The 26,996-nt window shown below is 36.4% G+C and overlaps 1 protein-coding gene across 1 annotated transcript in view; it reads left to right on the top strand.

Annotated features, from left to right (window-relative positions):
* LOC148109046 (collagen alpha-1(XXV) chain-like) overlaps window positions 1-26,792 on the top strand; it is a 240,115-nt gene extending 213,323 nt beyond the window's left edge. The window contains exon 3 of the mRNA XM_087866389.1: window positions 26,229-26,792. Coding sequence (XP_087722515.1) covers window positions 26,229-26,407 — 179 coding nt within the window. The 3' untranslated portion in view covers window positions 26,408-26,792. The remainder of the gene's footprint in view (window positions 1-26,228) is intronic.
* Window positions 26,793-26,996: the final 204 nt, after the last annotated feature.

The following is a 26,996-nucleotide window of genomic DNA, read 5'->3' as shown; positions in this document are numbered from 1 at the left end:
CCCTAGAGCAATGGCCTGGCCTTGTGCTTGAGTAAACACACACACACACCCCCCAACTTAAAATGGTTTGACTTAAACAATTTTTTGACATTGCAATGGTGGGAAAATGATACACCGTTTTAGTAGAAACGGTACTTCAAATTTTGATTTGAATCTTTCCCCAGGGCTAGCAATATGCAGTGTGATACTCTGTTGAGATATTGGGCAGGGGCAATGAGCCATGGGTCTCGGTCCGCCGATGGATCATGAGGGTCAACAACTGATACACATAGAACCATTCTGCACCCACGTAACCATTCTGTCCTTCACTTTCAGTACAGTATTCAAAAAATTGCATGAGATATTGAGTACTTTATTATAAAATAGGTTTTATGTTAGATGATGTTGCCCAACTGTAGGCTACTGTAAGTGTTCCGAGCATGTTTCGGGAAGGCTAGGCTAAGCTGGGATGTTCAGCAGCGTAGGTGCACTAAATGCATTTCCTACTTAGGACATCTTCAGTTTATGTTGGATTTATCAGGACATTACCCCGCCCTAAGTAGAGGGATATTGATTTCCCAGTCTTTCATTCTCTACTAGATTTCTGTTCTAAAATCTTATTGTTTTAAAATTTTTCCTTATATGACTTTATTTTATTTTATTTATTTTTTTAAATAATATTTTTTATTATATTATGTTAGTCACCATACAGTACCTCTTTAGTTTTTGATGCAGTGTTCCATGATTCATTACTTGCGTATAACACCCAGTGCTCCATGCAATATGTGCCCTCCTTACTACCCATCACCAGCCTATCCCATTCCCCCACCCCTCTCCCCTCTGAAGGCCTCAGTTTGTTTCCCAGAGTCCATAGTCTCTCATGCTTCACTCCCCCTTCTGATTACCCCCCCTTTCTTCTTCCCTTTCTTCTCCTACCGATCTTCCTACTTCTTATGTTCCATAAATGAGTGAAACCATATGATAATTGTCTTTCTCTACTTGGCTTATTTCGCTTAGCATTATGTGACTTTAATACTTCCTAATTTGATTTTCTATTTTCATTTAGCCCATGTTCATTTATCAAACTGTTCACTTACTACGTGGCAATGTACCACTTAGTTTACCTGATGACGTACCTTTTTTTTTTTTTTTTGACGATTTACTTTAAGCACAACAATAGGGATCACTGCAAGACCCTTTGCTCTACTTATTAGCGTAACAAGTATTCTTATTGGGAAGGATGCACAAAATATTGTTGTTTTCTCAATTAGGAGTCTACGGAACACCAGGGTGAGGCAAGTAATAAGCACTCAGAAAATGCTAAATTGATTAGTAAGTGAATATGTTACTAAGGTTAATAAAGGTTGACAGTGGGTCAAGAGAGTAAGTTCTACTTAAAGGGGGAGTTACAATTTTACTGTGAAGTACAAAACAGGTATTGCTTACATAGTTTAAAACACCTGAAAAATTATATCTGTGTGACCCTTCTATCTAGAGAATTCTTCTGAATGCTTACAATATAGAAATATTTATTTTGAATGTTTAAACATTTAAATTTTATATTGCCAGAATTCCCAAGAAGCATATGATGTTTTGGCATTTTTGTGGGCTTTCAAGGGAACATATAAGATCATGCAGATTGTTGATCTGACTAAGTCTAAACGGATTATTTGGAGAGTAAAATATGCACAGAAAATGAAATACATGTTGGGGTGCCTGGGTGGCTCAGTCGTTAAGCGTCTGCCTTCGGCTCAGGGCGTGATCCTGGCGTTCTGGGATCAAGCCCCACATCGGGCTCCTCCACTGGGAGCCCGCTTCTTCCTCTCCCACTCCCCCTGCTTGTGTTCCCTCTCTCGCTGGCTGTTTCTCTCTCTGTCAAATAAATAAATAAAATCTTTAAAAAAAAAGAAAAAAAGAAAATGAAATACATGTTAAAATTATCAATGAATTTTTATTACATATTGTGTTAACTATTTGTCCTTTGGGGCTGTATTTTTTCAATATTAACGAAAGTCTTTGAGGGAAAATATAAAAGTGCATGCTCATGAGAAGATATAACACGTGAAAAGTGGGGTTTTAATCCTCTTTTATTTTTGTTTATTTTGTCACTTTATCCTTTTCAGATCACCTAATACCAATTCTTATGACCGATTCCTCCTTCAAACATGATTCTGGTCATGTGTTGGAGTTAGTCCCAAGCTTATGGAATAACTTAAAATTTAGTTTTTATCTGTTAGTATGTACACCTAGTTTTAAAATGTTTCCCATTTTAAAGTATGTATAGACTACTAATCTAGTAATTAAGTATTTTGTTACAATAGAATAGAAAGTGCCTATAAATTACTTGAAAATTTAATTTTAAAGAACAAACTAGAGACTAATTAGCGATATTCTGTCCTGGTTATTGAGTCTGCCACCATAGGTACTAACAATGCAGTAAATGTTGGTGTTTTCTGGATTTTGACTTGATATTTGACTATCACATTCCCTTCATAAAAGTGTGAAATGATGTTGCTATCTGGGGAATGTTCCCTTTAGAGGACCTGACTACATCTGTTACTGAGAAACTCAATCACCTATTTTGGCAAAGTTGCATTTTCTTTGTCTTTTTTGTTAAGGATACGTAAAAGAAAACCTCACCTTTATTATTTGGTCTTAAAGGAACTATTTTAAGTAGGAATGTATGAATCGGGGTCACCGATTTTTTAAAGTCACATGCATACTCCTTGCAGCCTTATTAAGAAAGAAAGATTGTGCTAGTAAAGCCTAATGCTACTAGGCCTGAGTAATATCAATGGCATTCTAGCAACTTTGTAAAATTTGCTAAAACAAGTTCAGTGTTCTTAAAAATGAAAGTTTTGTGATTTTCTTGAACTTTAAGTCTCCATTGAATGCCTAAATGATGGTATTATTATAGCATGAATCATTTAATCATATTCTCATAATTAATCATACACAGAACTCCCTTTGGATCTTATGTTAATTTCATTAAACTAAGTCATGTCATCAGGAATCCATTTGCCTTTGAATTAGATTTGGATGCAGTTTACGTAGCTTGAGAGAACTCTTCGGATTTTATACTTTAGCTAACCCTGTTTAACATTTTCTATTATTTGGCACACCTATGTTGTACACTCTGTTTTCTATGACAGTAATAGTAATTTTCCAGAGTAGTTGCTTATTTCCTCATTGAAGCAAAATAAGCCAGTAATACTGTATTATGGGGCTTTGGCCGGGGTTGGGGGGGGGAGGGGAGACTAGAATTGGCCTTATTTTCTGGAGCCACTTTATGAGGGGGTGCCGGTGTGGCTCAGTTGGTTAAGCATCTGCCTTCAGGTCAGGTCATGATCCCAGGGTCTGGGATTGAGTGCAGCCATCAGGTTCCCCGCTCAGCGAGGAGCCTGCTTCTCCCTCTCCTCTGCCACTTCCCCTACTTGTGCACTCTCTGTCTCTCTTCCTGTCAAATAAATAAATAAATAAAATCTTAAAAAAAGATATTATCTATGAGAAGATATTTGTAAAAATTGAGCGTTGCCACCCTTGACAGAAAGCAACCAGGAGAGGTATGATAGTGTCTTAAAGTATGTAAGTTAATGCCGGAATGAGTACAAGAACATGGATTATTGGTAGGCTACAAAAACAGATCAGGCTGCAATATTCCAAAGGATATATTTTGTTGTGGTTTAGAGCTAAACCTTAAATATCTAAAATCAACAATCAAATGCTATATTATAAAGCCAAAATTTCAGGGGACATTTATTAAAGATCTTTTTTTCTTTTTGAATAAATATATACCAAATAGAGAAGCCAGCTCAAAGAATGAAAATGAGTTCTTATAAACTCTCTGGTCTAATAGATCTCAATGTCTTCATGATGCACATGATGGAGGTTCTCTCTAGAAGCATTTCCAAACCCTAGAGGGATTTTAATAGAAGATTCGTAGCAGAAATTATGTTCAGGAGTTAAAAAGTGTTTAAGGTGTTTGTTTATTCTGATATAGGAAGCTTAGGGCTTGGTTTCTCTGCTTCCTATACCACCCTTCTCCCACTCACCTCACACACACACACACACACACACACACACACACACACACACACACACAGAGTTTATCAGAGGTTCTCTGAGATAGCCCAGATTGTATGTATAATAGTATAGTGATCCCATCTGGAAAATGTGGTGAATAACGGTAATTTGTCCACAGAATAAAGCTCCAACCTGATAAAACTGGATTGCAGGTACCAGCCAGAACACAGTGAAGGAATGGAATAAGCCTACACCATGTTGCAGAGTCAGGGCTGCTCATGTTGGGGGTTGGAATGGGATGGTGCTGAGCAGTGTAAAGTTTTATGTGGGCCCCCTATAGAGTTATGTAACTGATTTAGCACATCTGGGCAAGAAATAGCTTGGCAACTATCACACTGATTGCAACATTTATTATTGAGAAATAAGACATGTTGGTGAGGTTGGGGGTCTGTAGTGGTCATGATGCTTGTCATTTCAGAGTAATCAAAAGGTTTTAAAAAGAAGACAGAAGACTTGCAGAAGGTTTTGCAAGCTGAGAATGTGGGTGGATCTGCAATACAGACTTCAGGGAGGACAGAAACGGTGAAATCACTATCAACCACCAGATTTAAGAGGCTCATATTGATCCTATAATTACAGGAAGAGCAAAGTTTCAAAATATAGGATCTTTATAAAATGACTGGATTATGCTTCACACTAGAAATAACACTTCAGTGATAATAATAACCTTAACTACCAATTTTGAAAATAACAAAGAACTCTCCTTGTTTCACTCTCTCTCAAAGCTCACTCATACGAAAGACATAAACTGAGTTTATAGAAGAGGAGATAAAACTATTAAATACAAAACGTGCACCCTAATCTGTAAAGAAAGAAAAATGTGTGAAATTAAGGTCACATCTTTCATCTGTTAACTTAAAAATTTCAAAATTAATGAGATAATCTAGTGCTGCCATAGATGTGGAGACTAGAACTATCACATGTTTCTGGTCAACTTCCGCAAAAAAAATCTTTGACTCCGTTAGCTTAAGAGTCGTATTTCCGAGACTCTAGCCCAAGGAAATAGTCCCTGTTAAGAAAACAAAATAAAACAAAACACCCATCTTGGTCTGTTTAGGCTGTTATAACAAAATACTATAGACCAGGTAGCTTATAAACAACAGAAATTTATTTTTCACTTCAGGAGACTAGAAGTGCAAGGTCATGGCACCAGCATGGTCAAGTTTGGGTAAAGGCCTTCTTCTGGACTGCAGACTGCCCACCTCTCACTGTGTCCTCATGTGGTAGAAGGGGCAAGGGATCTCTCTGGACCCTCTTCTATAAAGTCACTAATTTCATTCATGAAGATTCTTTCCTCATGACCTAATCATGTCCCAAAGGCCCCACCTCTCTAATACCACAACCTTGTGGGTTAGGATTTCAACAAATGGATTTAGGGGGATGCAAACCTTCAGAACATAGCAAAACATATGTACAAAGATGTTCATCATGATATTGTTAGCAGTAGTCAAAATGGGTGGGCAACCAAAATGTTCAGCAGGATCAAGGATTATGTCATTTACTCTAAAATGAAATACCTACTTAAGCAAATATGGTCATGAAAATACACCAGAAAGAAATAATCATTGTGTTAGGAAGCAGAGAGTTTTTAAAAATTTTCTTAATTTCCTAATTTCATATCATATGATTATCTTGTTCTTTTTAAATTGCATCTTATAAAACTTAGCTACTTAAGGTAAGTAGCATTATGCCGACCTTATAAATGAATAGAGTTTTCAAATGTTTAAGAATGAGCAACTTCCACATCTCCTAGACAATCCTAGTTCTCTTGTTTTTCCCCCAGAAAAGAAAATAAAGCCATAGATAGAGTATTTCATTTACAAAGAGCCTAAAAAGTACGCTTGTTTGGGTTTGCCAAATGCCCTGATCTATCCATCCATCCTTCTTTCTGTCCTCCTTCCTACCTTTCCTCCCTCCCTCCCTTTTCAGTCTGGCTGTCAAAAATGATAGATCTGTTGCATGTGCACCAGGCCCTTAGACTAAATATCCTACTTACCCGTTACTGGTGTTTTTTCATTGCATTTATCTTTTCATCCAAATATAATGCTCCAAATGTTGTGTTGAGTTTGGGGAGCCTTTAATATGTCATTAGAAAGACCTTGATAAAAGAAAAGGGCAGGTGTCCCACCTGTGAAAAAGCAATAATAGAGGGGATTAGTTTACCAAGTCCAGCATGGGGCTTACTGCACTGGCCAGCTTCCAAGCTACTGAAGATATGCACAGCTGGCCTTGGAGGAGCCACCGAAAGCAACGGCACGTGCCCTAGTAGACTTCTGGGTATTTCATGGAATAGGACCTAAACTTAGAAAACAGGTTTTTGGTCTTAGATTATTGTTGGAATCTTTGACATTCCTTTGGCGCATCGGGCTATAGAATACACCGTATTGCTTACCTAATGAAGACGCTATCCCAATATCTTTGGTTTTACTTGAGATCTGACTCTCCTTTCAATTTCCTAAGACATACTTTGTGTTGTATTAGGTTGAGAAAATTTTTGCCTCACTAATCCCTTTTCTTCCGTGTTTTCCTCCTATTCCATTCGCTTCTTTCCCTCTTAAATTATTACCATAATCTTGGCCTCAAAAAATCAGCATAAGCCAAAGTCAGTCTCACGAGGGAGATATTACTTTCATGTGTGGCCTAAACATAGCACATAAACTACTCCCTGGAAAAGAAAACAAAAATCGTTCACCAGGAGATGGAGGATGTATTCTTCTGTAAAGAATTTTTTTTTTTCCAGTTTGCTTCCTGATATCCTAAATGGTTCCCAATGTGATGAAACAAAATTTGGGTTCCCGTCTGGCACCATAGCATTAAAAAAAAATTCAGTGACTCCAATTTTAAAATGCTGTGAAGAGAAAACATTTTCAGGACTTCCCCCCGAAAGTCAGAGTTAGATGACGAGGCTGCCCATTAAAGTGGGGGAGGGGCCGGAGCCAGTGGCGGGACAGTGGAGACTCTCAGGAATCGTACCCATCCAAAAAGTACGGACATTTGAAGAACATGAGTTCTAAAGATGATTTCTATAGTGAGTCAGATGAAAGAGGTTTTTAAAGAATTTTTTATACTTTTCTTCTCATAGGATGGTCTCTTATAAACCTTATTATACTTCCTGGAAAGTTGCAAGAGTAAGATAAAAAGCACAACTACCTCCAAAGTGTTCTCTCTTGGGATTTTTACTTCTCTATTGCTGTCTTGTTACATGAAAGCCAAAGAAAATTTAAAGGCCACATGTGTCTACAGGAAAAGATAAGAAATCACAAATACTGTGCAAGAATGAGAATAATTTTATCTGTAAATGTTATACTACCAAAGTGACAAGATGAAATTTGATTTTTATGGCTCATTCATTCATAGATTTACCAAACATCTATTAATACAGTATTATTCTCCTGGGCACTGGGGCTCCATGATGAATTAGATTGGTTCCCTGTCCTCAGGTGCTTGAGAATAGCAGATGGAAACTGAATTGTACGGGGAGAATTGTGATACAATGTGATAAATGCTATAATGATGATGGAGGTGGGCAGGGTGGTATTCAAAATACTGACCAAATAGTACGGTGCACACGCCAACAAATCTGAATAGATACCAACCCCAGATATCAACCCCAACTCTGTTGAGAGTTTGAGAGATCTGCTGTGGGGCCTGGTCTTTCTCCCTTTAATAGCCATTGTGTGTGGAGTTGCAGGAGGGCTTTAAGGAAGAAGTTAGGATGGTAGGGTATTAAAAGGAGAGGTACTTTGGCGGGGAGATACCTTCAAAACTGGCTAATTACCAGTGTGGTAGCGCTGATGTGTACCAGCTGCGAATCAGCTCTGGATTTGGAGTGTTACAATTCATTTAAAGATGAATGTCCAGATATTTCCATCACTGTTAATCTAGATTGCTGTCTATTTTAAATTCATTGAGTACATTTCTGCAGCTGTCACTAAGCTTTGGTTCAGATGATGTATGTATCACCCTAGGGCAGGTGGGCCATATAAAGACTTTGATGGGACTCTACTCAGCTTGAGGTTCTGGATTTAAATGACTGATAGCATGTGTGGGTTCACCAAAGATATTACTATTACAAAAGAGTACTTATGTACCACCTTTAATCTGACCATATTGCATTTCATCATTGGTTGCTGCAGTGAAATGAAAAACCTTGCCATACAGTGAATACTTTAATCTGTCGGCATGAAGAAGGCCTTGTCAGTCTTGGCTCAAAAATCTGGGCTTAATGACTAAACTGGAGACAGTTTTTAAATAAAAATAAAGGTTATTCAGTTGTTATCCTTGTATGATTTCTTTTAAGTTAATATTAGATATTTTTGGTTATTTCAGTCAATAGCATCGAAGTAAGGAATAAGTTTGGGATGGAATTTATTCTTTAAACACACACATACACACTGATAAAGCACAAAAAGGTATTTACCAGCCATTTGGCATTTTGGGGGTTACTATGTGAATATTTTACAGCACAACAAATACAACAAAATGTTTCTGTCAGGCAATCTATACTCTTCTGTAGTGTAGAATTTATCTGGTTAGATTATAATTGACACAATGGAACAAAGACTGGCTATTGATTTATTACAACGTGTGATGTAACTGAGTGGAAGTGTTCCTACTTCTGAACATTTCTTCGCGCGGGAGGTGGAGTGTGTAGCAAGATCAAACAACTGTGCTTCACGATTGTGTGTACTCAGGCAGGATGGTTAGGACTCCAGGGGGATTTGTGTGCCTGCATCATGCCCTGGGCACTTCCCCTCCTCAATCCCTGCGGAATTTCTCAGCTGCAGCCATCAGTCCGAGGGGTTAGATGAGCCTGAAAGAAGCAGACCACATTGCTTTCATTCATTACCGCTGCCTCCTTCTTGCCGCAGTTCTGAATAGCCAAACAATCACGGGCTCAGCCTGACCTCCCTGCCACTGTATGCGATACTCCCTTGCGCTGCTCTACCTTCTGCCTCCTCAAGGCAGGACCTCCGTGCCTGATACGGAAAAATATGGCGGCCGCTGCTATCATTGTATCCACTTAATGATACACCTGCCTATTTGACGTGAAATCAGTTGACTTAACTTGTATTCTTGTATTTACCTTGGTGTACTTAGTGGTACCACAACTTTTGTATGATATTAAAGAGCAGGTGTGGCCATTAATTAGGAAATGAATTATTTTCATCTGTTTCTCCTAGAAGCATCTTGTTGGAAGGAGGTGTAGTACAATCTCTTCATATTACAGATAAGAAGTCTAAGATTCTGCAAAACTTAATTCTGCGAAACTTAGTGACCACAAGGCATTGGAGGTCTTTGGTTCTCAGTCTACTTATCCCACTGTCTTTTTATTTCAAGGATGATTCAAATCAATATTCCACTGATGAAAATCCTGAATTAACTCATGGTATGTAAGTGGAAATATTGGAAAGAATTTCATAGGCTTTAAAGGCAATCAATTGAAAGATACAAATAATGCTTCCAGGTTTAACCTGTTTTGTGATTTGTTATATAGTCTATAATATCCTCATCAAGTTATTAGCCATTTTACTTTGGTAGAACTTTGTAATTACCTCTGTAAAACTGACCTGAATGGTATAGATGTCCAAATACAAGAGCAATGTTTTCCAGATTTGGGGGCTTACAACTTCATTGTAAAGGTCTTTGCATCACATCTTGAAAGAAGAAATGCAGGCTGCAGGGAATCTGATTCATATTAACATGCCAATATTCTGATACTGTTTCCAAGGTTGACATCTGACTATTATGTTATGATAGAAGGACATTTTGTTTAATCTACACAACAAATATAAGTAGTACCACCTATTTTTTAGTCTATAAGACTCAAATCTGTGAAGCTGTCTTTGATATTCAACCTCTCTTATTCTTTCCGTACATCAAATTGAGCCTTCCTGCTTGATTTTACTTTTGTTTTAAAAAGCATTTCATTTATTTATTTGAGAGAGAGATAGAGAGAGCATGTGCACTTTCATGAGTGGGGGAGGGGTAGAAGGAGAGGGAGAGAGAGAATCTCAAGCAGACTCTGGGATGGGGAGCCTGATGTGGGGCTTGATCTCATGACCCTGAGACCATGACCTGAACTGAAATCAAGAGTTGGATGCTTAACCGACTGAGTGACACAGGTGCCCCCATGCTTGATTCTTCTTATCAAAATTACTTTTTGTATCTAATTTTTGTCTCACTGCCACTATACTCTTTATTACTTTATGCCTTAGTTCTTGTAAGAGACTCCATTTGACTTTGCTAACTCCTGAAAGGTTAATCCTCCCAAAATACCTTCTTCTTGTCATTATTTCCTAACTTCATCTCTTGCCACTTGAGGCTTTCTATAATCTAGACCCACCTTACTTATCTAACCTTATTTTAAACAAAAAATCATATTCCAGTGAAGGTAGTCTCATGGTTAGCCACACTGGACATAACTAGCTGGGTTTATTCATGCCTATTCTATATCCTGCCTTATCCTCTATTTTTTTTTTTTTTTGTCTACTCTTTTAAGTCAAGCTAAGTTTTACCTCTCTGAGAAGCTTTTTTCCCAATTCTCTTTTTCGAGCTTCTGCGGTATAACCAATGCCATGTACAGTATAACACTGTATTATATACTGATTAATATTGTTCTTTAATTGTTTTTGTTTTAGACCTTAGGTCTCTAACAAGATCATGAGATCTTTTCAGGAAGAAACCATACATACACACTGTTGATAGCATAAGGAATTCTTGTCTGTTCTTTGACTTAAAATATTTTAAAAGTCAACAACTTTTTTAGATATGCCTACCTTTATCTCAGCATAAAATATTCAGAGAACAATAAAAATCAATCAGATATCTAGGGGATTTATTTCATTTATAGGAATCCTTTTTTATGCTGTTAAAAACTAACTTCAAAGCTTACCAGTAGAACTTAAGAACTTCTTTATAATGATTATGAAATGAAGAGGTTGAATATGAAGAATGATTAATGATATATGACCTGATTAAGTCATACATATTCATAAATATGCATGTGGAGGGGGTATAGGTAGTGTCGAAATGGATTAAGGTCCTAATTTCATCATTTTTGTTCACACTCAAATATGGAAATAGAGAACCATTAAAAATGAAAATGTATTCTACTGAACATTTTACATAAAGCTCTTTGTGTAAGAAATTTATTTTATTGATATTGTACACTTATCTTATTCAAGACATAATCTTTTGTGTTTTGAAAGACACATAGTGGGCCCACTTGTTGGCACATGAAAAATATGAGTCGTTTTACTAAAGAGCATAAAATAGAATTCATGGTACTGATTCCATTTCTGAGCATCATGGTTCCATCTGTATTTACCACAGTTAATATTTCCCTTGGAAGTTTTCCCTCTAATGTTACCTGGTATCATAATAAAATGCCAGGTTTAAAAACTGTTCTGTTTTATGTAAAGCTGTTATGAGAGCACGTTGCAAAATAAAAGTACTCAAATTCTACTTTGAAATTGCTCTCTCCCTCATAACCTAAGTTATAACTTTTGAACTTTCACCCCTGATAGTTAGTTCCAGAGCTCCTGCTCTACTCTATCAGAGGTCTTTCATAAGTTCTTTAAAGTTGATTGGCATATGTAGTTGGGTCTTAGACATTTTACTTATTGGCCTCTGACACACATCTGAACGTTGGCATGCTTTGAGGTTCCCATCTTGGTTAGAACAAAAGATGTCAGATAAAAAGCCAATATGATTTTAGTGGATGTTTTCCCTATTGTTTAAAGCCATAAGAATGTGTGTCTTCCAAAAAGGCTTTCTTTTTTTTTTTTTTTAAGTTTGTATTAGTTCCTATACAACATAGAAAAAAACCTCAATTTGCAAAGTTGAAATTGTATTCTTGGATTGGCCCTTCTGCAGTTTCATTGGAAAATGTTTGCTTGCTGTGGGATGGATATAGCAGCCTTGAAGTGCCAGAATTATTGTGAAATCATATGGGGAAACATTTTATTCATAGAAGTCTACTCATAATGTTTTTGTATTCTAGGGAATTTGCCTGTCAGGATGAATCTGAGGTTTAACTGTAAGGAAACAACTGTGTTTGTTTTGAAGGAGGCAGTGAAACTCTGTGGGGTGGTTAGGAGATTTCAAGTATCTTTTTTTTTAAATTTTTTATAATGTTATGTTATTCACCATACAGTACATCAAGTATCTTTTTAATGGCCAACTGGGACTGGATTCTCTGGTGAAGATCACCTATGTTAGCGTTTCTATGGAAGGCCAGCCATTATCCTAACCTGTACTACATTTTGTTCTCAGTTAGTTTAACAAGATGCTTTGGCATTCTGTAGAGCACTTTTCATATGCATGACATTTCCAATACATCATAGCACTGAGCAAATTAGTTCCTTACACAGGCAAATAGCAGCTCCTCCCTAAACTGTAATTTTAAGTATGAAATGCCATTCCTATTCCTATTTAGGAAACTGAGAGTAATGGTAAAAAAAAAAAAAGAAAGAATTGTGTACTTTTGCTTCACAGCCATGTTAAAATGTTTATTAAGCTGGTAGTGATACTGCAAGAAGGCAGAATTTATATTGCAACACAATTAGTTTTGGGGGATGTTGGAAAAAAGACTGGACAGAAAAATGGGCCAAATACGTGGCAAAGGAGAAAGGATTGTCACTATTATATCGTCTTCTTGAAATTAAATTTAAGTGAGGAGAGGACAAGAATTAGAAAGAGCAGGGATTAAGCATGGGGAATTGGGGTTGAGAAATAGTGGGACTGGGTTTCCTAGTGGGAAAACCTTGTCTGTTGGGCAGTAAGTACTTCCTCCCTTATTTCTGTGGAAGTTTATTGATAAACGGAATCATATGATGAAAATATATTAAAAGAATTACCTTTGTCCTTGTATGCAGATGGTTCTGAGAGAGACCTCAAAGGGAATTGAGACCTAAAAAGCAAAGATCTAAACTCTCTGAGGTAGATATTATCTACATTTTGTAGATAATGAACTGGGTTTTTTAAGGTTAGTCTGTTCAGAGTCACACAGCCCATGTGTTGCAGAATAAGGTTCAAACATGTATCCCTATGGCTGGTTTCAAAAATTCTACTCTGCTGGGTTTTTGTTTGCTTTTTTAACCAGAAGAAATACTACAAAACTGTTATTGTTATTTTAGCTTTTCGTTTTTAAGTCATCCATTTAACTAATATTAAATTATGTTCCAGGTACAGAGAACACGATAGTGAAAAAGGCACTATCCCTCATTTTTAAAGACCAATACTTTTTTATTTGTCTCATTCTCAATATTTATATGTAACAGGCTTGTTAAAACTGGTATGCATGCTATAGTTAACAATACTGTATTGTACACTTAAAGTTCTCTGTAAAGAGGGTAGATCTCACATTAAGTGTTCTTACCATCAATAAAAAAAGAAAAAACTGGCATACATGGTATAAGAGTATATTAACCGAGCATGTATATAAATATGTGCTAATCACATCCACCTAAATTACCCCATGAGTATTTTCAGTGTATGAAGAGAGAAGAGTTCCTTTTTAGCTTTATAAAATAAAAGTTTATTAACTTTTGGCAAGTAATTTCTCATGATTATTTTACATTTAGAATGGGAAGCTAAAAATAAGCCTATAAACTAGAATTGTAAACAGAGACCTTCAGGAATACTTATGAACCAATTCTTTCCAACTTCACTTAAAGCTTCTGTTTTCCTTAATGGCAGCTCTGTGTGTTTGTATCAGAAAATGGAGTGATCCATATGGTGTGCTTAGTAAGCAGGCAAGTCTTTAGTTTTGGAACTGACAATTTAGGAGTCAGACTGGGTATAAATCCCTAATCTACCACTTACTAGATTTGTGACAGTTAACCTCTTTATAGTAGTATTGCTTTCCACAATTATATGGAGATCACTCAGCTAGTGTAGATAAATGAAACGATGCATGGGTGGCACTTAGTCTGCTGCCAGACAGAAGATGAGCACTTGTAAATACTGACCATCGTCATTATCCCTTTCTTTATGTCTGAGTACTTGTATTTCCCCCATGACACTGTGGGACCATCAGTTGGCTGAGTTGCACAGTTGGACCCTTGCCCTCTCACGTCTGCTCTGGTTGCCTTCATGCTCCTTTCATCAGATCTGGACTTCCACGCCGCCCCTTCCCCCTGAAGTACTTCTATTCCTATCCTGATGGCTTCCTCTTGACTTTTTGTTTACTGTTTTCCATCACTAATTTTCAGTGTTAAGCCAGTTCTCTTATGATCGTTTTTCCCATTGGTGACTAACTTTAGCAATGGGCATGCTAAATAATTCATTTAGCACCAACTGAAAGAAATGTGGGCCATTGACATGTGTGTAATGGTGATATGTGGTGCTGCTGTGTTTAATTCATCCATCATCTCTTTGGCAAAAGCTTGTGATTTTGCAAAGCCCTTAATGAAAAATCCCAGTTACCATTAGCCCACCTTTCCCCACATTTTCCATTGTTTCAATCTCTGATAAATTAAGAGTTAACATTATTTATTGAATATATAATGAACTACATTCAACCATTGATCTTTTTTTTTTCTATTACTTTAAAGATTCTCTTTACCTTAAAGATCTGTTCACTGCTCTGTATTCCATTAGAAACATGGAATCTAGAGAGCTCATTTAAATTTTTCTGCAAGCTTGGGAACTAAACTTTTTTTTCATGTTGATATATGACATTGTATATGTAATAACCACTTGTTATATAGCATGTAATCTCACAAAGAAACACATCTTTCTTCGTTCCCAACCCCTTCTCTCTGACATCTTGCAGCCCCTTACCCTGTAAGTAGAAATAGAAAAGGTTGTCATGACAAATCCCCTGTAGGATCATGGAGTAAAACTTCTAGTACCATAATAATGAAACACTTAATGTGTGGGAGACGAATGATAGAAATAACAACTGTGCCACATCAGACCTCATTAAAGTCAATGAACTGTAACATGGGACTATTTGTAGTCTAGAACAGCTTCTATTGACTATTGTACTATATTTATTATCTAAATATTGAAAACAGCAATAAAGACACTCCTCATTTGCTGGAATTCCATTTCTGGAAACAAAGCCTCAACATAAAGCCCAGAAAAGATTCCATTGCACTTGGTTTGGAAATCCTTTCCTTTAATTGTGTAAGTGCAGTTGATTTCCAGTATGTTCTTGCGAGTGTCCCCAGTTGTCTCATAAATATGGTCATTTTTCCTTAGTTATAAAATTTACAAATATCAATTAATTCTTGGGTAAACTTAAAGTGCTTCTTTTAAACCAAGCTCAAGCTAGAACTGAACTTACATTGAGATAATTGGGAAGAAGGTTCAGAAGTCAGTTTTGGCCCATTGGACCCCCTCAATGAGGCATACAAACTCAACCAATTTAAAAAAATGCCAATGATATAGTAATGTTGAGAATTACATTCACCACAATTCTGATGTAGTTTACTTATATTTATTTAAAACATTTAAATAGCAATTGTTAAAATGTCCATTTTAACGTTGAAAAAAATGTAGAAAGAGAGAAAACAAAAGTCTTGTTCTCAATGCATTTCATGAGAAAATAAAAACATACTTTGCCAGAGGGGCATTTCTGCACATATTTTATGTTTCATAAGTTTTACTTGAAATCATTACCAGGAAAAACTTGCTGGTGTAAAAGCTAGAAAGTAAGCAGATTTCTGAAAGGAATATTCATAAGATTACTTTAAGGATTTGATCTTTTTGTGTGATTTTTAAAATCTCCTCTAGAAATTTGACAAAACCATTCTAATTACTAACCTTAGGAGTTTGGTACCTTATAGATATCCCTAGCCTTATTGAAATTATGATATAGTCTGGTTAGGGCTCAAAAATAAAAATTGTTGTTTATAACTAAAATGCCAATGAGCTGTTTTTGCTAACAAACTATTAATTTTTCTATTTTTTATTACTGGAATAACTCATAAGAATAGAATCCCCTGAAACATTTGTTAATGCGTCTCTTGTGTTGTTAAAAAAAAAAAAAAAGGAAACATACTTTTACAACTTTTCAGTTGAATTCATTGCCTTTAAAATAAATAATGTATATCTGAATAACACTCTGTAGAGGGTTATGGAGCTTGGCTATTATAAACTTAAATTATTACCTATCATTTATTATGATTAACTTTCTTTTGTAAACTGACATTCCATGGGGATTAGAAACTTGAGGAAATTTGAAACAAAAACACACACTTTTAAAAGATATTTAAAACAAACAAGCTTGTGTTACATATAGTGCAGTGCCCGCTGATCTAAATTATCTTGGGAAATAAATCTCCTGAATAAAAAAGTTATTTCTTCTAAAAATTAACACCGTATGAAATAATATTGGCATGCACCAAATAACGCATAGGCAGTATTCCTTTAAAGGTTCATTGAGTGCTAAGTCCTATGCCAGTTTTAGAGGTACAAGGATGAACAAGGGAATTTGTACCCTCAAGAGCTTACAGTCTACTGGGAGACTAGAACAAGTAATAATAGTACATCTGCCTAAGTAGCCATGTTATAAAAGATGAAGCAGGCCATTGAAAAAATGAAGCAGTTTGGAAAGTTGGCGCTGGTTGTGTCCAGTCTTGCAATGTATGGAGCATGAGATCAGAAGTGAGAAGTGGCGTGCTGAGTCAGAGAGCACTGAGCTTGGAATCAGGAAGCTGGTGTCTGCTGTGTGGGACCCTCAGCAGGTTGTTTTCACCTCTCTTGGCTCCAATCTTACATTTGCAGAAATATGAATCATAGATTTATAAGCTTGTTTTAGCCGATGAGCTTTTACTGCAAATGGTTGCAATTCAATATGGCAAGTTGGAGCTGCTCATATAGTTGGGTATAAAGCACAGTGTGAAAACCTTTGGGCTGTACGACCTCTTGGGTATGTTGTAGTATAGACATTTTATGAGTATAGAGAAAATACATTTTAGCTAATATTGTACTTCTACCAAGCATTTGCCGTTTAAGCCTTTTACTTCTAATTGTGGAGTGAAAGGCTTTGGTCTATGTTGAAAGAATTTCAGGCATTAAGCAAGCAAGCAGGTGGGAGGGCTTTGGGAAAGGCTCTGAAATTAATCTGTGCCTACTTGCAAGGTTAATCTAGAAGGTCTGAATGAAGGTAAACCTGATTTAGTCTTCTCAAAGGAGCTGGAGGATGGGGGAGGATGGCTCAGGAAGGCTGATCTGCCGTCTCCGCTGTGCCCAGACAGGTTCCTCCCTCCCTCGAGAGCCATCTGCAGCTGTTGGAGACCTATTCCTGGGATCGGTTGCAGGGGAGGGGCATCCTAGGCTTGCACACATTTCTCCTGTAGGCCCCCTACACCAGCATGCATGGGCACACGGGGCTTCAACATCTGCTCCCTGTTTCCTACTTACCCTTTCTCTCCCTGACCACCAGCTTAGTCTCCTCCTCTTTCCTTTGTCTTAACATTTCTTCTTTTCTGCCTCCAGAAAGAGCTCTGGATAAGAGTATTTGATTTTTTGAATATTTACTGTTGTTTGTGGTATTTTTACATAATTTTCTCTGACATCCTTAGAAGAGTCTCTTTGCCTCTGGAGATGAAACCTCTGACTAAAAAATAAATCAGCTTCTTATTAAGATGTGTCAAATTGTTTAATTTGAATTTTGAAGTCTTACTACTTTTACTGATGAATATGGCAGTAATATAGCATGGGAATAGTTTATAAGCTTCAATGAATTTATGAGAAATAAAGGAAACAGTCACTTAACATATGTATATAGCACTTTACCGTTTTCATCCTCACAATTATTATATAGATGGGGTAGAATTAGTATTATTTAACCGATCTTTTAGTAGACTAAAATCAAAGAGGGTAATTGGAAGCTCAATTTACACAGTAGTGAAAACCTATAAGTCTTTTAACTTTGTGTTCTATGTTCTTTCTTTATACTAACTTGCCCCTTTGAATATTTTAATTGGAAGGTAATGTTAATTTCTCACCATCTTATTCATATACACACTCAGCTTTTCTTAAATACTCAAATGCATTATTACTATTGCCTAATATAACAAGAAAATATAAATAAAGCAGAAGATAGAGATAGTATTTATTGAGCTCCTAGTTTGTGCCATTACATATGTTCATTACCTTTTTCATAGTTCAGTCAGGAATTAGTTCTCAAATGACCCATGTCATTAGAGACCATTAGTGACCATTAGGTTATTCTCATAACAAGATAGCAGATTTCTCCCTATTCTCAGGTTTTTATGACATCACACCTATGCATGATTACTCAGGGAATGAGCCTTCCATTTGTTTCTTTTTAAAAAATCCACTTCCCATTCATCTTTTGAAGGACATCTTGGCTCTTTTCCATAGTTTGGCTATTGTGAACATTGCTGCTATGAACATTGGGGTGCAGGTGCCCCTTCTTTTCATTACATCTGTATCTTTGGGGTAAATACCCAGTAGTGCAGTTGCTGGGTGGTAGGGTAACTCTATTTTTAACATCTTGAGGAACCTCCATACTGTTTTCCAGAGTGGCTGTACCAGCTTGCATTCCCACCAATAGTCTAAGTGTGTTCCCCTTTCTCCACATCTTTGCCAACACACTTGTTTCCTCTCTTGTTAATTTTCCCATGCTAACTGGTGTAAAGTGGTATCTCATTGTGGTTTTGATTTGATTTGGGAAGTGAAGTGGAGCGTTTTTTCATGTGTCTGTTAGCCATTTGTATGTCTTGGAGAGAAAGACGATTATCATATAGTTTCCTTCATATGTGGAACATAAGGAATAGTGCAGAGGACAATAGGGGAAGGGAAGGAAAATTGAAGGGGAAGAAATCATAGAGGGAGATACACCATATGAGACTCTTGACTCCGGTAAACAAACCGAGGGTTGCGAAAGGGGAGGTAGGTGGGGGTCTGGGGTAATTTGGTGATGGGTATTAAGGAGGGCACATGATGTGATGGGCACTGCGTGTTATACGTAACTAATGAATCATTGAACATTATATCAAAAACCAATGATGTACCATACTTTGGCTAATTGAATTAAAAAACATCTACTTCCCTGAGGTATAATTGACATGTAAAAAACTGTACAATTTTAATCTGTCAACTCAGTGAATGTCGGGATAAGTATACATCTGTGAGACCATCACCATGATCAAGGCCATAGATATATCCATTACCTCTCAAAGTTTCCTTGCACTCTATTATTACTATTTTGTGGTAAGAATGCTTGACATAAGACCTACTCTCTTAGGAAACTTTACATATACAGTACACTGTTGTTAGCTATAGGCACTGTGCTGTATGGTAGATCTCCAGAACTTATCTTCCATAACAGTAACTTTGTACCTTTGACTGTCATGTTCCCATTTCCCTCTCCTCCCAGGCCCTGGCAATAACTATTGCTTCTGTTAGTTTGACTATTTTAGATTCCACATGTAAATTAGATTATACAGTATTTGTCTTTCTGTATCTGGCTTATTTAACATAGAATAATGCCCTCTAGGTCTATCCATATTATTACAAATGGCAGGAGGGTTTTTTTTCTTTTTTAAGGCTGAATAATATTCCATTGCATGTATATGCCACATTTGCTTTAACCATTTGGCTGTTGGTGGACATTTAGGTTGTTTCCATATCTTTGTTGTTGTGAATAGTGCTGCAATAAACATAGCGGTAGATATTTCTTTTTGAGATCCTGATTTCAGTTCCTTTGGATTAATCCCCAGAAGTGGGATTGCTGGTTCATAGGTTAGTTCCAGCCTTAATTTTCTGAGGAATCTCCATACTATTTTCCACAGTGGCTGCACTGATTTACATTCCCATCAATAGTGCACAAGGCTTTTTTTCCTCCATACCATCACTAATGCTTATCATGTTTTTTTTTATTTGTTTGTTTTTTAATAATAATCATCCTAGTAGGTGTTAGGTGATATCTCATTGTGGTTTTTATTTGCATTCCTCTGATGGTCCGTGATGTTGAACACTTTTTCATATACCTTTTGTCCTTTTGTAGGTCATCTTTGGAGAAATGTCTATGTAGGGTCTTTGCCCATTTTTTAAATTGGGTGGTTTATTGTTTTGCTATTGAATTGTAAGAATTCCTTATATTTTATGGGTATTAACCCCTTATCAGATATATGGTTTGCCAATATTTTCTCCCATTCCATAGACTGAGTTTTAATTTTGTTGATCATTTCCTTTGCTGTACAAAAACTTTTTAGTTTAATTGAATCCCACTTGTTTATTTTTTGCTTCTGTTGCTTGTGCTTTTGGTGTCATACCCAAAAAAATCATCACCAAGACCAATGTCAAGGAGCTTTTTCACCATGTTTTCTTCTAGGAGTTTATAGTTTCAGTTCTTATGTTTAAATCTTTAATCCATTTTGATTTGATTTCTTCCCTTTGTTTCTATACACATTATTTCTTTTGCCCCCAAAACAGAGACAGCCAGAAACGTGTGTTGAAATACAAAACAAGAGGTAAAAACAAAACAAAACAAAATCCCCAGCTCATTATGAGTTCTGAAACTTTTCTCAAACACTTCCTGTTTGTTTAACTGTAAATGTTTATAGGTGGTGAAATGTTTTTAAAAGACAAGTAAAGTAAAAAGTAAAAGTAAAAGACAAGACTAGTAAAAAATCTCTTCTCTGAGTACCCAGAAAGGTTATGTTTAAGCTCAGCCATGACATACTAGTAGAAGTGGAGTAGAATTGACAGGTTTTGGTAATTTATCTGATAAACCAGATAAGGGTATTCAGACATATGCCATAACCACCCACACCCAAAGACCATGGGAAGGCCCATATATAAGCATGTGTTTACTTCTTGGCACATATCTCACCTTAGAATAGAGCCTTGTGACGGGTGGGTATGCCATTAGTAAAGAGTAGAGTGCTCCAACAATATTAATTTGGGGCCAAAAGAATTAGCTTGGCTTAAGACACCTTGCTATGATGTGATTTGATGATCTGGCTCTGTCTCAAGTTGGGTTTGTTGACGCAGGTCTTTAAAGCATTACCATCATGGCTAATTTTTATTAATGTCTATCTTAGGCTGACAGTTTGCATTGTCTTTCAAGCAAAAACTCTGAAACATGAACAGTACCAATTGTCATGAATTTTCTTATTAAAAAGAGCAATCTGGTTTTATAGCCTCCCTCTGTTTTCCATAACTCATTCTTCATTTCATGAATTCTCTGCTTGTAAATTTTCACTTCCTCTGTTGCTGATAGCTTCCCATTCATATTCTTGAACCAGTTTCTTTTGCAGAGTCATGTCTTTCTGCTGATAGAATTCACTGAGAATTTCTGCTTCAAGGATCTGGCCAAATTCAGTGAATAAGAGTCAGGTTTTAGCTTCTATATTTGTTCTTAGAGCTCATGCCTGGCCAACACTTCATCACTCAGTTTGGAATGGAAACGGTCACTATCTTTCTCCACTATTATTAACGTCAGTTTTGTCTGGGCAACATCTATTATTTGTCTTTTCTGATTTTTCATTTTCTCACTGTAGTGATCTGCCAGCTGTCTATTGTTAAATTCATCCCATCCTATCATTTTTAAAAATTATTTTTACCCTTAAATTCACAAGCAATATCAAATTGTCTTATCTGCGCAGTAGACTTTTTCAAAATTTCTATTTATTCTCTTTTAAGCAAGATCTGTATCTATGTCCTTCTGAGAGTTTTATGTAATTTATTACTTCACTAAGCCCAGTATAATGCTCACTCCACTCTTCTGTTTTATAGTAACTGTAACATACTCTTATCAAATCTAGTATTTTCTTTGTAAATCCCATAGAGTTTGGATTCTCATTTTATCATAACTTAGTTTAGCTTCATTTTCTCTCTCACATATTATGAAATTCTTTGTAAAACCTTGTGACTTTCAATAGGTATGTTTTGCCAAATATCTTTTCCATTTCCTTAGATTCTGTTCTTTCTCAATTCTCGATATAGCAGATGTATTTCCTACAGCATTTGGTATATATATTTTTAAAGATTTATTTATTTATTTTAGAGAGAGAGAAAGAGAGTGCACACAAGTGGGGGGAGGGGCAGAGGGAGAGAGAGAATCTTTAAGCAGACTTCCTGCTGAGTGCAGAGCCCAGTGTGGGGCTCGATCTCAGGACCCTCAGATCATGACCTGAGCTGAAATGAAGAGTTGGATGCTCAACTGACTGAGCCACTCAGGAGCCTTTGGTTTATTTTTTTAAGCCTCTGATTGAGTATTTAAGACAGACGTGTTCAGAAACATTCTTTGTTTCTTGATTCCTTCAAAAGATATCATTGCTTTTTTTTAATCATTTTTTAAAAATTTAATATTTAAATTATTTTTATAGTTTATTTCAAACTAGTTTTAAACATTAATGCAATTTATTTTTATTGATAGATTCTACTGTTTAAAAGGAACATTCTTCAGGGGAAAATGAGAAACTAATTCCAATAAGCAAATAATAATTAGAGATTTCTGAGATTGTTATGAAAATCAGGACTAGGCTCTTCTGACATCTTTTTCGTGGGTGAGACAGCAGCCAGTCTAAGTACCTTCCACTGTAGTTTTCCCTCTGGTAGTTATTAACATTTTCTCATTATTCTTGAACATTATTAAGTGTAAGTGTGATTTATTTTTATTGCCATTGGGGGTATAAGTTCAATCTCAGTACTCTTATATTCAGTTCTGGAAAATTCTCATCTATTATCTCTTAAACAAGGGCTTCTCTATCATTTCTTTGGGGTTCTCTTATTGATATAAGTAAAATTTTGCTTCTTGACATAATAGGTACGTAGGTAGGTAGTAGATAGATATCTGAATAGATAGCGTCTTAGTCTGTTTGGGCTGCTATGACAAAATACCACAGACTGCATGCTTTGTAAATAGCAGAAATATGTTTCCCACAGTTCTGGAGGCGGGAAGTCTAAAATGAAGGTGGTGGTATGGACACCTTCTGGTGAGAGCCTCCTTCCTGGTTCGTAGCTGGTGTCTTCTCACTATATCCTCACAGAGTGGAAGGGACTGGGGGTCTTTGTGGGATCTCTTTTATAAGGTACTAATCCCATTCATAAGGGCCCCAGCATCATGACTTAATTGCCTCCCAAAGGCCACACCTTCTAATACCACCATTTTTAGAAGTTAGGATTTCAATATATGAACCTTGGGAGCACACAAGCATTCCGAGCAGGATGGATAGATGATAGATGATAGATAGATAGATGATAGATAGATAAGATCAATACTAGATTTGTCTCTGGGCTGCATTCTGCATCTTCTACATCAATTCTGTCTTTGCCATATCCAGGCTAGCATTTGAATGGTTTGTTCTTCTTTTTTTTTAATTTCAATGACTATTTTTCTTTTTATTATCTTCAAGGTTTCTAAAGGGTTCTTTCAAATACATTTTTTTCCTTATTTATCTTTAAAATCCCTTGCTCTTTAATGGATGTTACTTCTTCATTTATCTCTTAAAGTACATTAACATAGCAAGTTATATCTGATTTTTTTAAAGATTTTATTTATTTGTTTATTTGAGAGAGAGAGAGGGTGTGTGTGTATGCAGGGTAAGGGGCAATGGGAGAGGGAGAGGGAAAGAATCCCAAGCAGACTTGCATTGAGAGTGGAGCCCACGACTCAGGGCTCAATCCCATGACCCTGAGATCATAACCTGAGCCGAAATCAAGAGTCAGACGCTTAATGGACTGAGCTACCCAGGCGCCCCTGTCCGATGGGTTTAAAAAAAATTAGTTTTACCTGGAAAGAATTCACGATCCTATTGTTGAGTACTGCCTTTCTTAACTTTAGATTTCTTCATATGTTTTGGAATTTTGCTTTATGTACCCATTATGAGTACGAGGTATTTTCTTTCTTTTGCTGTAGTTTCTCACTATGACTACCTTTCTCTTCTCTGCACTCACCCTTTCTTACCTAGCCCTTTTATGTTTGTCTTTACCTGACATTGTCAGCCTTCTAGACCAGATTGGTCCTAAACTAACATTTCTGGACTTCTGTCCCAGATTTATGTTGTAGATATCATAGAGTGAGGCATCCAACCAGCAGATGCTTACTTCATTTTGTGATTGAGAGATTATGTCTGTATTCTTCAGCCTGTAAGCCAGAGACCTGGGTTTTTTTCAGCTTGTCTTCAGCATTTCTAAGACACTGGCTTTAAGAAGTGACTCTGACTCTGGTTAGAGAACTTTCGAGTATTTATTCTCCAGAAATAGTACTTGTGGCCATCATTCCTATGTCTAGAACTGGAGCCCAGCAGGCATGGCTTTATCTCTGCTTTCCACTTTGCATTTCTGGTCCATTTCCAGCCTGTGGACATGCCCATTTCTTTTTTGAATACAAATTAGTCTAAAAAATTTTTCTCTTTTTATAATTGACCTTATGTTTTGAGTAGAAGGAACAAATCAGAGCTTAAACTCATGGTGTCATCTTCACAACATACTACTAATGAATTTTTTTTATGTATTATTTGAAACTTTTCAGGTTCTTGGCCTCTTCAGGGCAGATATACATCTTATACATAGCCTATATCCCCTACTATGCAGACCACAGACATCATAAATATATAGTTGTTCCTAACTACTTCTTAGTTTAAGTGATTTTGTATAGAAAAGAAATTCTGATTCCTAATCTTAAGGACACTGTATATATCAGAATATGTCAATACATTTCTGAGCATGTGTGTTTGAGTGTGTGTGAACAAGTATGTTTTTCATACCTATTGGGGTCCTACTGAGTTTATTTACCTATTTATGTGATTCTCCTTCTGCTCTCAGTTTGGCTAAGACTATCCTGAATGGGATCCAAGAAATTTTTCTTTATTCAAAAGAAAGAAAGAAAGAAAGAAAGAAAGAAAGAAAGAAAGAAAGAAAGAAAGAAAGAAAGAAAGAAAGAAAGAAAGATCTTTATTCCAGAATAGAGAGAAATCTGAAATTTTGAATGACAATTTTGGACTCTGCTGTAAAAATTCTTCTAACATTTTCAATCAATTTTATTGCTTGATTGTTTTTAACCTCTTAAAAAACACAGATGGCCAGACTTATTCTGTGTAAGGGCTTGAGGGGAAACTAACTGGCCCACTGATGCTTCTATTCTCATGATAGTGTTCCCATGTGGAAGTTGGTAGCTCAGGATCACGTCAAGAGCCGGCTGGCTGCTAAGGGCTGTGCTGCTTGTGTCTTGAACTTTCTAGAGTTTGGAAGTCATCAGTCCAACTTAGCAGCTCATTCTTTAAAACCAGGAGGGTCTGTATTTTCCTTGGCCTCTTTCTTCCAGCAAATATTATAAGACCTTAATTCTCATTGTGGGCTAATTATTCTCTTCTATTTGCCTGAACCATAATTCAGTGGGAACTATTCCTACTCAAGGAAATGAGGGCAGAAATTATATAATTGAGAATAATGGCTTGAAAGCCATGTATGTCTAGAATCCTGTGTTAAGGCTGATACATACTAGCTTGGTGGTCTTTATAGTCAATTCACTGGAAAAAAAAAAGTTTTTTGTTCCACTGTCAAAGTGAGATCATCATAAAGATTAAATATTTACTGACTGACAATAATGAGCTAGCTCCTTAGAAAAATGAGACCTATAGTTAGTACCTAAACACATTCCAATGAAAAGACTATGATTTTAACTCAGCTGGTTCTCAATTAGAGAAATTCTAATATATGAAAATTCATATTTAATAAAATAGAAATATTATAAGGATTATTTCCATTATAAATATATACATTTAATTAACTGCCAACTAAATATTTTTAAGGGAATCACGATGGACCTGACTGAAGAGAAACTATAGTCATTTGTACTTAGTGCTTTTAATTATTAATATACTCCAACCTTTAGAAAAGAAATTTTCCTAAGAAACATGAAATCTCAACAGCACCAATTTGCAATTAAAGTCTTTCCTTTTTGCTGTTATCCAGGCAGGATAAATAAAAATTCTAAATGTTTAGGGTTCTTAAGTAATGCTAGATCATTAGACATCTGGCATAGGTTTTATAATTAAATGAAGCTTAAGAATTATGCTGATAGGATAATGTTGGCCTTTATAAATGTCTGGTCCCGTCCTTGAAGTTGTTAGTTAAAAACAGTGATAAAATATGTAGAAATTATTTACTAGCCGATTTTGGAACAAGAAACAAAATATTAAGCCATGTTCAAAAAATTATTCTTTGTATTTTAGGCCCTCCAGGGAAACGAGGTAAGAGGGGCCGAAGAGGAGAATCTGGTAAGTCTCTCTTTCAGCTGCTCTTTGTCATTCATGTTTTGGTTAGATTCCTGTGTCTGTTCTTCCTAATTAATGATTATATTGTCTTGTTGGATGTTGCGCGTAAATGCGTGTGTTTACATCTTCTCTGCTAGACCTAGAATTTTTTAAATCTTCCTATTTCCATCAAACTGTAGGTAGAAGTTGGAAAATATTGTTAATTTGTTATGTCTGATAACCCCTGGCACCCAATTTTGGGTTATTTACTGCGTAAGGTTAAGTTTGTCTTTCCGCCTCCAGTAGAGGGTATCGTAGCTGCATGCAGTGTGGCGATGCACCCATGCTTCCGTCTCCATAGATAGCAAATGCAGGATCTTTATGAAAGCATCTGCTTTGGGACACCGGGGCACATGTCTTGGAAAGCTTTATCGATATTTTATCCAACTGGTACAATTTTGTCATGCTTTTACTCTCCTTCATTTCAAAATTTGGAATTTTTATTCCTCTTGTATAACCCTAGAATTGATGACAGCAGCCTCAGTAATCAATCCAGCATTTTCATCTTGTAGTTGAGGAAATAGAGGCCCCGGATTAGTCAGGTGGCCAAGGCCATGCAATATTTTGTGAGTAGAATTTGAAACAGGACCAATTGTCCTGACGCCCATTTCAGTGAGCTTTTGCTTTCAGGCCAGCTCGCTATGTGTTTCTACCTCTTACCTTGCAAGAAAGAATTGATGGCCTGAT

Source organism: Ursus americanus, chromosome 13 (assembly GCF_024610735.1).
Source record: "Ursus americanus isolate L20-20 chromosome 13, mUrsAme1.1.p, whole genome shotgun sequence".
Lineage (NCBI taxonomy): Eukaryota > Metazoa > Chordata > Mammalia > Carnivora > Ursidae > Ursus > Ursus americanus.
The sequence above is the reverse complement of the archived record's forward strand: the minus strand, read 5'-3'. Positions and strand labels throughout refer to the sequence as shown.